The following is a 13,749-nucleotide window of genomic DNA, read 5'->3' on the forward strand; positions in this document are numbered from 1 at the left end:
GTGACCAGAAACAATTAGCTCAGTTCACTGACTACAGATAATAGTTCCTCATCCAGCAGATCAGATTTAACTGCAAAATATGTTTTGCTAAAGCATTTTTATTTTTCCTGTCCTCTTGCCCAGATCATGTGACAGTGAAGATGAAGGTTCTTTCATTCTGTAGTAGCTCTGCTGTCAGCTCCTGTCTGCCTGGTTTGATCATTTTCTTCATTACTTATCACATTCAGAAGCTGGAATCAGGTAGGAATCCCACTGCTTCTGCTGCTGCTTATAGGATCTGTCTTTTCAAAATATATAAGAGATTATGTTGAGTTTGTTTGTGCAAAATAGTCATACTCCACAATTACCTACAGATACCAAACTTTGCATAAACAATCCTGCCACTTAAACTAGCTGAATGCACTACTTCTTACACTGGGATATGCTGGATGAAAGGTTTACATCAGTATTTATCAAAGTGGTCTGCAAACACACTCTGAGGAAAAACCAGAGTAGCCCAGTGGGGGGACTGTCTGCTCTGTAACCCAGGGTCACACCTGTGCTGTGATGTGATGTGATGTGAGATTCTCACTGACTCATCCAAATGTGGATTAACCCAGACACCTAGGCTCAGCCTCCCAGGGAGAGAGACAAAGGCAGGGAGGCGGAGACCAACACCAGGTTTAGGGTGAAGGGGCAGTGGCAGTGGAGCTGGAATCATGAGGGAGACAGACTGAGGTTGCTGGCTGGGAAACAGGAGGGAGTGAGCCTAATGGGGGGCTAGAGGTCTAGGGGGGTGATGGACCATCCTAACAAGGGATCTGAGGCATCCTGGCCCAGACTCCTGTAGCAATATCACGTCTGTGCTGTGCTGTGCTGTATCCTGGAGAAGCCATAAACCTTCCATTCTACTGGCTGGTGGAGACTGTTCTTGCGGCTACGGGGTGCAGTGTCTTTTTAGTGCAAAGAAAATGTTTACTGTTACAAATCACAAAATAATTCAAATTAGTTATAGAAAGAGTAATGGAAGTTCTACAAGTTCTAATTCAAATTTATGAAGTACAGTAATTGTTCAATAAAATGAATACTGTTCGAAGTTGAAATCCTACCAATTTAAAAGTTTTTTTACTTCCTTTTTGCAAGTACATTAATAAAAAAAATCTATTCTGTAGATTTCATTTCTTGTACTTTCCAATAAGTGTAATCTATGCAAAATAACTTTGCCTGGTCAAGGAAGGGCCTCACCTGCAAGTGATGTATAAATCAGGCCTTTTCCACTGTTTTGTACAAAATTGGGTAGGGGGGACAAAAAGAAAACAAAAACAACCAAGCAAAACCCCCCGACACCAGATTCCAGATTGAATCAGTATCAGTAAAGACTACGGGAATGTCTGCACTGCAAGAAATAACTAACTCTATTCCAAAATAACGTAATCTACATCCACATAGCAGGCAGTTATTTTGAAATAGTGTCAAAACACTGTCAAGCTGGAGGACTTCTTACTCCAACTTCTGTAATGCTCAGGGGCTGTGTCTAGACTGGCCAGTTTTTCTGGAAAATCAGCCGCTTTTCCGGAAAAACTTGCCAGCTGTCTACACTGGCCACTTGAATTTCCGCAAAAGCACTGACTTCCTACTGTAAGAAATCAGTGCTTTTTGCAGAAATACTATGCTGCTCCCATTCGGGCAAAAGTCCCTTTTGCGCAAAACTTTTGCGCAAAAGGGCCAATGTAGACAGCAGAGATTTGTTTTCCGCAAAAAAGCCCTGATCGCGAAAATGGCGATCGGGGCTTTTTTGCGCAAAAGCGCATCTAGATTGACCAGGGACGCTTTTCTGCAAAAAGTGCTTTTGCGGAAAAGTGTCCATGCCAATGTAGACGCTCTTTTCCACAAATGCTTTTAACGGAAAACTTTTCTGTTTTAAGCATTTCTGGAAAATCATGCCAGTCTAGATGTAGCCTCATTATATGAGGAATAAGGGAAGTCAGAAGAAGAGGGTCCATTTCAAATAAGTGCTGTGTCAAACTCAAATAAGCTACACAAATTGAGCTAAGCCCTGCAGTGTAGACACACCCTAAGGCTGCACTTTTCCCCCACCCCTTCAAAAGGAATAATTCTCCACTGGGTGCTTCTGAGGTAACTTACTTTGTCTATGCAAGTACTTGTATCACCTTAGTATCTGACTGTGAGGCTGTATGGAATATGGGTGACCATTTATAATATCATTGATACCAATATCACAAAATGTGCCATGTGAGCGATCAGTGGAAAAGACACGATTTGCTAAATATGATAAGTTTTATAGGTATGTATCATATTTGTATGGCAAGTTATAAATATGTGCATTAGATCTGTGCCTCAAATTTGATGCCCCTAGACAGACTGGTAATGGCACTATCTGGCCTGTTTGAGGGCCTACCAAGGGCAGTCAGATGTAGAATGAACGATGGAGAGAAGCCAGGGGCTCTGCCGGTGGGTCAGCAGGACATGTAGGGACATGACAATGGACAAGAGGGCTCCAAATACCTTCCATGCCCATGTGCTGTGAGTTTGTGGTGGGGACAAAGGCTGTATAAAGCCACATGCAAAGAATCTAAAAAGGCAGCTGCATCTTCTCCATTTTGTCTTCAGTCCTGCTTCTCATCTGTGGAGTAAATTCTCTGAAGGACAAAGTGACTGATAGATCCATCCAGGCTTGGGATGTGTTCCAGAGGGACATTGCAAACTCACAAATTCAGCAGGGCTGTTAAGAACCCAAAATATGGGTTCTGAAGTGAGTGTTTGGATGTATGCACTTGTGTACACATTAGCAATTTGTTTCTCTTTTGTTCTTTTTATATATATAATAAAACCTTTTGTTTTAGATATTAAAGTGTTGGCTGGCAACATGGTATTTTGGGGAAAGATTCAAACATAGCTGGTCTTTTGGGGAAATCAGAAGAGCATTTTGCAATGTGAACCAAGTTTTAAGTAACTTCTCACTGTACTGTACTGAACCGGGTTGCTGATTGGAAACCAGAGACTGAACCGCAGTAAGGGGGCTGTATGATTTTGTTTTTCTAGCTTCTTGATAACCAGTGTGGAGGATCAGTAATAGTTTTGTGACCCATTCCTTTTTCAAGCATTCTTCTCAGATGAAAGCCAACATGCAGAATGCCATCAGGAATACAGTGTAAGCCAGAACAGACCGCAGAGCTCAGGTGCACAGTGTGTGTTCCCAGGTGTGTCGGGGAGCCCCTGACCCTGCACTCCTGTGCCCAGCCAGATGTGACCCTCCACCTACCAGTAGAGTAAAAAGGGCTTATTGTTTCTCTGAGATACAGCACAGGCTTGATGTTGACTTAGGAACCAGGGCAGAAAGCCTTAGCCCTCTGAGGGGGAGGGGTGGAAGGGATTCACAGGCCCCTGAATTCCTTCTGTCTTGGATTTAGTCCACTTCCTTCATGCTGCCCCAAGCCCCAGCAACTTGTCCCTCAGCCTCCTGGCAGCCACACCCCTTGCTTTGTTCAGATTCCACCACATAGCCCAGGTGTCAGGTGGCTGGGCCATGCCTACGTGCCCCCCTCAGGGACCATCCCGCACCGGGCCACAGATGCACACTCTTTGAGTCTCTGTGTCTCTGCAGATCAGCCTAGGCCAGTAGGGATCACACACAGCATAACACGGCAACCAGTGAATGCCAAATCAGAGCGGATCCAGGGCCACAAAAGCGTACAGCACCCCCACTACATCTCACTCTGTGCGGTCATAGGGCATTTCAAATTGATGTCAATCAGGGGTCTCCTACCTTTTTAACCACAAGATCACTTTTTCAATTTCAGTGCAATGTAAGATCCACCTCTAACCCAAATACACTTGCCCGGCTTCCTTCCTGCCCCTTCTCTGAGGCCTCCCCCTGCTCACTTCATCCCCCTTCCTCCCTGAATCTCACTCACTTTCACCAGGCTAGGGTAGAAGGTTAGGGTGCAGGCTCTGGTCTTGGGCCAAGGGGTTCGGAGCATGGGAGGGGACTCCCTGAAGGTAGCGAGGAGGGGTGGGTTCTGGAGTGGCCTAGGGGAAAAGGCATTTACCTGGGGAATGCATGATTGGGAGCTTGAGTTCCTCCCCCCAGCCCACCCTGGGGCAGCTGGGCAGCCAACACAGGCTGCCCCAGGGATGGAGCTGGCTCCCACATTAGGAAGGCAGGATAAGGGATGCTCTGAAGTTAGGGTGGTGGGGTGGGTTCTGGAGGGGCCATGGGGATAGGGCACTTACCTGGGGAAGACAGGGTTGTGGGCTGGAGTCCACCCACCATGGAAGAACCTGACACCAGGGATGGAGCAGTGGGGTTAAGTCAGGCTTTCTCCTGGCCTGGCCTGCGCCCCTCCTGAAAGCGGCTGGCATGGACAGCAGTGGCTCCATATGCTGCCCCTCATCGCCAGGCACCAACCCCACAGCTTCTGCTAACCATGGTTCCCCGTCATTGATCAATGGGAGCTGCAGGAGCAGTGTCCCCTGCCCTGACTTTCTCAGGGGCTACAGGGACGTGCCAGCGACCTCCAGCAGCACAATTACCACAGGGGTAATCACTCCAGCCATGGCAGGTCAGGCATTTTACTCAAAGGATTAAATGTAAGTGTACAAGAGAAATGAAAAGGATGAAATGCACAGACCAGTCAAACCCAAAATAACCCATTTTGCAAGCAGTAAAAGTAATAACAGCCCCCACATGTGTGTTGGGTTGGGAGCTGAGAGGGAAGGACTGTGTGTGTGTGTGTGTGTGTGTGTGTGTGTGTGAATGACAGACACACACAGTGAGTGAGTGACACATTTGCATTGCCAAGCTCCCTCCATCCCCTTCTCTCTGTGAGAAGACAGGGTACAGAAATGGGGGAGGAGGAACACCCTGACAGCAGCCCTCCCTCTTCTCACTCCTGCACAGCAAACAGGAGACTTCTGGGGGCAGCTCCAGGGCAGAGGGCAGGAGCAGCATGACAGCGGATGGAGGGGCAACTGAAGGGCCAAAACTTGACAGCCTCTTGGCCAGACCAGTCAGGATCCCCTGTCAGAGACTCCAAGATCCACCGGTAGATCCCGATTGACTGGTTGGTGACCACTGACTACAGGGAGTTATCCGTGACACCCACACCTGAGCTGGATGGTCACTTTCTACTACAAATGACTTTTCCAGTTGCTTGTTTTGCTAAATTTCAAATTTTCATGTTGAAAATTTGAGTTGCAGGTCTCTGTCCCAGGCTGAATTTTTTGAAAATGTGAAGCTATTGAATCAGTCGTTAATATTTTTTTCTCCTCTGAGCTTGTTCTCTTTTTGATTTGATGTGTTTCACAGCCGAGTTCACAGTGCTGGGTCCTGCTCACCCTGTCACGGCCACTGTGGGTCAGGCCATTCAATTACCCTGTCACCTGTCCCCCAGGATGAGCGCTGAGAACATGGAGGTGAGATGGTTCCGGTCGGAGTTCTTTTCCTTTGTGCACCTGTATCAGGATGGGAAGGATGAATATGAGCAGCAGATGCCCGACTATCAGGGAAGGACAGAGTTTTTGAAAGCTGGTCTCGCAGAGGGCAATGTGTCCTTGCGGATTCTTAATGTCAGACCAATGGATAGAGGACAGTATCGCTGTTTTGTTCGAGATGGTACTTTGTACGAAGAAGCCCTGTTGGAACTGAAGGTAGCAGGTCAGTAGCTCCTGTCTGTATTATATTAGTATCGTCTGCAGTTTTTATTCCTTGCTACTGCAACAACTATGACCTAGCAACTTGTGAATTGTTTAACACACCATGTTACAACCACATTCAAATCCTTTCCATAATATGCAGACAACTTTCCCAGTGTTTGGTTACAGACATTTTCAGAATGGCCAGGAGTCTTCCTGGGCCAAAATAAATTCTTAATTGACATCACAAGGAGGAGTGCTTTGTTAGGAGGTTAAGGACTTCTGAACAAAGAAGGTCTTCCAGTTCCTCTGCTGTCGTTTTATGGATACATGGCCCAGGTGACATTGCCAAGTTTATATGGTCTTCTGCTCTGGTCACGACTGGTTGTAATTTAGGGGTGCAGTCAAAATCAGCTACAGTTTTCTGATTGGCTGAGGCCATACAATGGTAATGGATGAGTTGTGTATTTATCACTCCTATTTATAGCTGAGCACTGGTCCCCTTCTGCTCTGACAGTTTCGCTGAGGGGCCAGGTAGTTTTATTTAAACAAAAGAAAAAGAAAAACATCCATCCAGTACGCTGGCCATCAGAAGTGTTTAAATGAAGTGGTCGGGTTTCAACACTCAGGTACTCTTGTGATTCAGTGAAATCATTATAAATACTTGTTGACCTGTTTTCCCCTGTCTAAGTGTTGGGAATACAGAGATTCTGGTTTTCATTTGTTCCATCTGCATGAGTAAGTGATCTCAAATGAGAACAAGGGAGCCACAATCTAGTCCCCATCCCCTGTGTTTGTAAGTTCACTCTTGGAATTGACACGTTTGTTGTTTTCCTGTAGTTTTAGGCTCCAGTCCTCTCATCTCTGTTCAGGGTCACCAGGATGGAGGAATCCGGGTAGTTTGTCAGTCAGCTGGTTGGTACCCAGAGCCTGAGGTGCTGTGGAGAGATCACATCGGGCACCTTTTAACATCACTGTCAGAAGCAAAATCTCAAGTGGATAACGATTTGTTTAGAACTGAAAGCTCTATTATTATGAGAGAACAAGCAAACCAAAGCTTGTCTTGTTGTATCAGGAACACCTTTCTCAATCAAGAAAAGGAATCAACAATTTATATAGCAGGTCAGTTACTTTCCCTACCCCACACTTACATTACCACTACTAGAAACAAAACACAACACAAAAACATTGAAAACTCTGTAGTGCATATTTTACAATCTACATGCACACAAAGAAGTTTGGCAGGGGGAGGCTGATATCTTCACAGGGTCACTATTCAGTCAATTTCATTATCTAACTTTTGGATCAGTCCGTTGGAGATGATGTCCATCTGTTTGCACTTGGAGAAGAAGATGATGTCTCTTTGTATCTGTGCAAGTTTCTTCATGGAGTTGATGGATTTCCACTTCATACGACTAAATCAGGGGTGGGCAAGATACCTCTTGTGGGCCAAGCCACCAGATCTGGCCTCCAGGCCCCTCTGCTGAGATCTCAGGCACACATCAGCTGCTGTTTTAAAAACAGGGCTGCACTGTGTGAGTCTCTACTCTGGGGGGAGAGGCCTTGGGTGATCTCCCCACCCCCAGCCCAATCCTCAGCTCCTATTGGCCAGACACAACCAGCCAATAGGAGTTGAAAGACTGGCCTTGGGACTGGAGGTAATATAAGGCTCTTTCCTCTCCCAGGGTATGTCTACACAACAGCATCATTTTGGAGTAACGGCCATTACTTTGAAATAAAAATGTGAGCATCCGCACAGCAGTTCTGTTATTTTGAAATAATTTCAAAATAACGGACGGCTTATTACAATTTCCGAATTAAGCGTGCAGTGCAGACGTGCCCCAGATCTGAGAGCCACATGGAGGGAGCAGCTGCAGTTTTGAGTGATGTGGGACTGCAGCAGACAGGTAGCCCAGCCTGCCTTGGGGGGTGCTGCAGGGCTGTTGGCCAGGAGACACTTAGATAAGTGCCTCCCAGCCAGAGCCTGCCTCTGGCACCCCTGTCCCTCCTGCACCCCAACTCCCTCCGCTAGGTCACCATCCAAACCCCCTGCACCAGGTCACAACTCACTCCCACATCCTGTACCCCCTATTATATCTCTCCCCTGGGTAGAATGCTCTCCTGCACCCCATAGCCCCTCCCTGACCCTGAACTCCATTCCCTGCCCCAGATCATAACCACATCTTTCACTCAAGCTCCCTCTCAATACCCACACCATTTCCTGTACCCCAGTCCCAGACCCCGTGTGCCCTTCTGCACCAAACCTCCATCCTAGACCCCACATCTCCCCCACAGATGAGTGTGGCCCTTGATCCATGGCAATTAAAAAACAGGAGGAAGAGAGGGGGCAGAGCCACCTTTGGAGATACTTGGAGACCCTTTTGAAATGTAATGGTGATCTATGTTTGGGTCCTGACCCATAGGTTGGGAACCCCCTCCCCCCCAATAATGCGGACCCTGCCCCCACCAATGACACGGACCTATGTTTTAATCTCTATGGAAATCCGTGCAACTTTTCTACCATTCAAAACAAGATAATGGACTACTGTTTTTTCTACATTTTGTTCCTTTGGTTTCCTGAGCAACAGGTAACTCCAGCTAGTAACTCATAAGGGACCTTGTGCAAAAGGATTTTTTTGAACAAAATGACCCCGTCTACACTGCTTTATTTTTTTTCTTCTCACAAAAACCTTTTCTGCAATAAAGAGACTTTGCAAATGACAGTGCAAGAAATGCTAATGAGCGCTTCGTTTGCATTGCCTCTACCGACAAAATGATTCTGTCTAGATGTAGCCTAAAGGCCAGATTACTTGCTGGGATAACTCCACTGAATGGTCAACAGAGTTTTATAGGCAGAAAATTTGCCTCTGAGCTCTATGAACAATTTAGGTGCTGTGGTGTGATTTGTATTAGGGCAAATCTCAAGTGTACAACTATCTGTTTGAAACAAGTAAAAAACTGTTCTTATCACTCTCAGATAAATCCGTACTGATAAATGCTCACAGATCAACCAATGCTTAAGCTCTGTTGGTTGGCGTTATTTTAAAGTCAATGTCTGGCTTTTTTAAAAATCTAGTGTAGGTGAACTCCTGCTTTCCCCCTTATCTCATGCAACTCCTGTTGTATTTATGTGCAATAATTTTTTTCACCCCGGCTTCCAAACTGATGCATGTCCTGGGTTTTCTGTTTCTCAGATTCCTTTTTCCCGAGGGCGAGTCCCTGGATGGTGGCTCTCATTGTGATCCTGCTGGTTTTGTTTGGTTTCATGGGCCTCATTGCTTATCTGTTTAAACTAAAAGGTAAATATCACAGGGGAGAATGTCTGAAATTAATGAGAAATTGTCTGTTAGTAAATTAAAAAAGGGAGGATGGGACATTTCACACTCGGCCAAGTGAGGGAAGCACGAAGCTGCACTGCCCTGCCCTCAGCAGCACAGGGAAGGATCCGTTACCAAGGTTTCCCCTTGTTTCAGGGAGCAGTGATCCTCATCTTCCCTTTGTGACAGGTTCGCTCATAGGGGTCTCCCTGGGGCTATCACCCAATGTGCATTGTCCAGCCAGATATAACAGTCAGTACATTCCCAAAGCTCCCAGCAAAGTGAATGGGAACAAGTAACATACAAGGAAGCCGTGTTGGGCGCTAAGGGTGAGCTTTTTAGAGGTGTTTGGACATCTAATACCAATTGTAATAAACCTGATTACTGTTAAAAATCTGCCCCTCCTTCCATAGGGAATTCAGAACTTTCCAAGCTATAAGGCCTTGAAAATAAACCGTTTCTTTTTGATACTTCACTCTAGCGTAGACACAAAATGAGTAGAATGTGAATGAAATGTTTCATTATTTTCCAGTTTATAGGAATTCAAGAGGGTGTGTCTAAACCCCCTCAATGGAGCCATGTAGATTAGGCTGATTGGCAGAGGGAAATGAATCCGCGATTTAAATAATCGCGGCTTCATTTAAATTTAAATGGCTGCCACGCTGAGCCATCAAACAGCTGATGAGCTGTTTGTCGACTCAGCGAGCTAGTCTGGACACTCCCGCACCGACCTGAAAGCCCTTTATCGACCTCCCTGTTATGCCTCGTAGGATGAGGTTTACTGGGGAGATCGATAAAGGGCTTTCATGTCAACAGGTGACCGTCTAGACATTTTAAAAATAAATCCAGAGGAGACTGAGCCTGGTGAATTTCTACTCACCTGCTGCAATGTTGCTATGTTCCCCCTTTGTTCTGGGGGACAGTGATTTGCATCAGCCCATTAATAGGCACCAAGAACTTCTTCCCCAGAACTATGTTGATTAAACTGACTGCAGCACGTGGAAGAAGCAGGAGCAGAGCAGCCAAACCCCTGCCCAGTCTCCACCCTTTTCTGCCCCTGCCCGCTCCACCTGTTCAGTTATTCCCCCTCCATCCCAATGATCTTGGGAACTGGGAAAGGCCCTTTTCCCTCCTCTGGCAGGTGAATGTTGGGTGTGATTTGTATTAGGGGAGCAGCTTGTGATTCCATGTATAGTTACAAAGAAACTGGTACAAGACCCAGTCTGATAAATGTTGTCCCCATAGGTGTAATATGGAAAAGTGAGATGCAGTAGAAAATAGGGGTTTGAACATCAATAAAGCCTCTGCCTAAACTTGAGTATTGACAATAGTGTAAAAGTATCACGTACGATATGAGGAAGTAAAAACATTCTCCTCTTGGTGTTGACAGCAAGAAACCCATCAAAGACCCATGAATTGTAGACAGTCAGTGCTTAACATTCACAGAAGTCAGACAGCCATGTAAAAATGGGAAAATATCCTAACGACAACTTATATTTATTTCTGTTTATTTTTTTAGGTGATCGGGATACAAAAATTGGTAAGTGTTGTGCTCTTTCTTCCGATGAAGAAAACTTTTATATAAATATGTCCCTTTCTTAAGTGTGTCTCTTAATTTATTTTGGGTGGAGTATTCTAACCATAAAAAGATGAAATCTTTGCCATTGACTTCAGTACATCTAGGTTCAAGAACTAAATGCACATTCCACCAAACCAATATTGCTGATAATTTGCAGGCCAAGAATACCACTCTTTGGACTCTCGGAGCTCGTAGCAAAGCCAGTGTGCGAGATGTAAGGAAGTAGGACTAGGGTCTAGTGGCTAGATATTTAAAGATGGTTGGTCAGCAAACTCTCATTAAAATCAGTTAGGTTCCCAAATGTATTGAATAATTGGGCCCGAATTCCATAAGGAATTAAACTTTCCAAATTGTAAATGCTTGAAAATAATCAGTTATTGTTGGATACTGAACTCTAGGGGTATGTCTACACTACCACCCTAGTTCAAACTAGGGAGGTTAATGTAGTCATACGGAGTTGCAAATGAAGCCCGGGATTTGAATTTCCTGGGCTTCATTTGCATGATGCCGGGCGGCGCCATTTTTAAATGTCCGCTAATGCGGACTCCGTGCCCGCGGCTACACACGGCACGAACTAGCTAGTTCGGACTAGGCTTCCTAATCCAAACTAGCTGTACGCATCATGGAACGAGGTGTACAGCTAGTTCGGATTAGAAGCCTAGTCCGAACTAGCTAGTTGGTTCCGCGTGTAGCCGCGGGCACAGAGTCCACACTAGCGGACATGTAAAAATGGCACCGCCCGGCATCATGCAAATGAAGCCCGGGAAATTCAAATCCTGGGCTTCATTTGCAACTCCTTATGACTACATTAACCACCCTAGTTCGAACTAGGGTGGCTAGTGTAGACATACCATAGTGTAGTTACATGGTTCGTTAAACATGAATGAAATGTTTATCTAGTTGCTAGACATTCATATCATGGAAACACTTCTTTAAATCTATATTAACTGAAATTATGCTTAACCAACTTTTATTTACATCCATTTGCTTCATTTCATTTCTTCAGGGAAACAGCATCAAGAAATCAGTAAGTTTAATTTTTCTCCACATAGAACCTTTTCTATTACGTTGTTTGCTGTTCTATTCTTTATAATGATGATGATAAAAGTGATATCAACTTGAAAATCACCTGAAATATGAATGACGACCTATGGATACTAATTCAGTATGTGGGTAATGGGGAATCATAAAGAAACTATTATCTGAAATGTGCTTCTCTGAAGGTGAAATTCACACAGTGCCAGTGGTACCATGAAGTGAAGGGCTAGAAGTACTCTGTTCCCTCAAATGAACTTGGATCCTCCTCTAAGAGAGCGGTTGATGTTAAAAAGAACATGGGGAGTGGACAGGGAAACACAATCGGAAATGAGTAGGCTTCATGGTCTCTCCTTCAAAAGGAAAACTTAATCTAAATTTGTCTCCTCGTGTTTTATTTTTTTATCCCAAAAAAAGAGTCCAGATGGTGTGGCACTAACAACAAGACTTAGGCCTTGTCTGCACCAACGTGGAAAGTTAACTTAAGATAAGCAACTCCAGCTATATGAATTGCATAGCGGGAGTCAATGTATTAAATAGTTTTTTAGTTTGGTTTGATTTTGGTTTGGTTTTGTTGGTGCCATCCACATAGTAGGAGGTCTCCTGGCTATTTTCCTTATTCCTTATGAGGAGCAGGAGTACTGGCAGGAGTATTCCTTTTAAAAAAAGGAATAAGGGATCTTTCGGTAAAGGCTTTATTTTCCAAAAGATCCCCGTCTAGACTGGCGCTTTTTTCCGGCAAAGCTCCAAGCCGGAAAAAAAGCGGCAACCATGTTTATGCAAATGAAGCAGGGGGGATTTAAATCCCGGCTTCATTTGCAATTGCAATGTGTCTAATTTGCATCCCTTTAATGGAAAAGGGATGCAGTCTAGACACAGTCCTTATGCATAATCATCTGCTTTTGTGGAAAAACTTGCCAGCTTTCTACACTGGCCACTTGAATTTCCACAAAAGCACTGACGATCTCATGTAAGATTGTCAGTGCTTTTGCGGAAATACTATGCTGCTCCCATTCGGGCAAAAGTCTTTTTCCGAAAAACTTTTGCGCAAAAGGGCCAGTGTAGACAGCAGAGATTTGTTTTCCGCATAAAAGTCCCGATCGTGAAAATGGCAATTGGGGCTTTTTTGCGGAAACGCGTGTCTAGATTGGCCATGGGTGCTTTTCCGCAAAAGGTGCTTTTGTGGAAAAGCGTCCTGCCAATCTAGACGCGCTTTTCCGAAAATGCTTTTAAAGGAAAACTTTTCCGTTAAAAGCATTTCCAGAAAATCATGCCAGTCTAGATGTAGCCAAGTTGTATCGCTAACAGAATAGTACAACAAAAGCTTTAACTGTTAGAAACCAAGTAGTGTTTCAGCAAAAATGTTTTCCCTCTGTTGTTGTTGTTGTTTGTTGTCAATAGAAATAACTTTAAAACCTTGATCTTATTCCTGTGTCCTAGAAGGCAGGAGATTCTGTATGCACATACCCAAGACTGCAAAGCCAAAATACTAGGAGAGATCAGTTTTCCAAGCTCTCTCCAGAAGGAGGGTTAAAGAGTTTGAGGGCAGCCCACAGGAAGAATTTCCAAATGTGTCTTCCTGGATTTTCAAAGGGTTTTTGCATTTGTTGCTGGCAGCAATACCAATGCAGGGCCAAGGAATCTTTGATCTTGGGGAGTTTTCAGACAGAAGCCTATAATGGCAGAGTATTTTAAAGTCTCTTGTGGGCCCCCAGCTTCTACACTCGGAGTGCAAGATTGGGGAATGGCCTTGAAACCAGCATGTTGGCAGACAGGGAGTGCTGGTGGCTTAAACATGTTGGTTAAGATGGTGGGAGTGGCTCTGTATGCAGGAGGGAGTGTGGAGCTGAGGGTTGGAGTCTGGGAAAGGATATGGGTGTTGGGAGGGACTTTGGGTGCTTGAGGAGGATTGAGATGTGGGAGAGAGATTGGGGTGCTAGACCTGAGCGAGGGGTGCTCACTTTGGACAATTTCCTCTAAGCCACAATTATCTCTGTGACTCCTGGGTGAGAACACATTATGGTCACATGACTCTGCCTGCTGTCTCCGGCCCAGCAGTGCCCATTAACGGTTCTAAATCCTGCTGGAAAGGGATAGCAAGTGGAGTTCCTCAAGGGTCTGTTTTGGGACCCGTACTGTTCAATATCTTCATCAATGATGTAGATATTGGGATAGAGAGTACGC

At 45.0% G+C, this 13,749-nt stretch overlaps 1 protein-coding gene across 2 annotated transcripts in view; it reads left to right on the top strand.

Annotated features, from left to right (window-relative positions):
• Positions 1 to 101: 101 nt before the first annotated feature.
• The window catches only part of LOC149522922 (butyrophilin subfamily 1 member A1-like), an 86,428-nt gene continuing 72,780 nt past the window's right edge, over positions 102 to 13,749 (top strand). For both annotated transcript variants that reach the window (XM_089771119.1, XM_089771120.1), the window contains exons 1-6: positions 102 to 240; positions 5,309 to 5,656; positions 6,475 to 6,756; positions 8,829 to 8,933; positions 10,471 to 10,491; positions 11,537 to 11,557. In XM_089771119.1, the coding sequence (XP_089627245.1) occupies positions 141 to 240; positions 5,309 to 5,656; positions 6,475 to 6,756; positions 8,829 to 8,933; positions 10,471 to 10,491; positions 11,537 to 11,557 (877 nt within the window). In that variant the 5' untranslated portion in view covers positions 102 to 140. The remainder of the gene's footprint in view (positions 241 to 5,308; positions 5,657 to 6,474; positions 6,757 to 8,828; positions 8,934 to 10,470; positions 10,492 to 11,536; positions 11,558 to 13,749) is intronic.

Source organism: Pelodiscus sinensis, chromosome 19, assembly GCF_052426305.1.
Source record: "Pelodiscus sinensis isolate ZL-2025 chromosome 19, ASM5242630v1, whole genome shotgun sequence".
NCBI classification, from domain to species: domain Eukaryota; kingdom Metazoa; phylum Chordata; order Testudines; family Trionychidae; genus Pelodiscus; species Pelodiscus sinensis.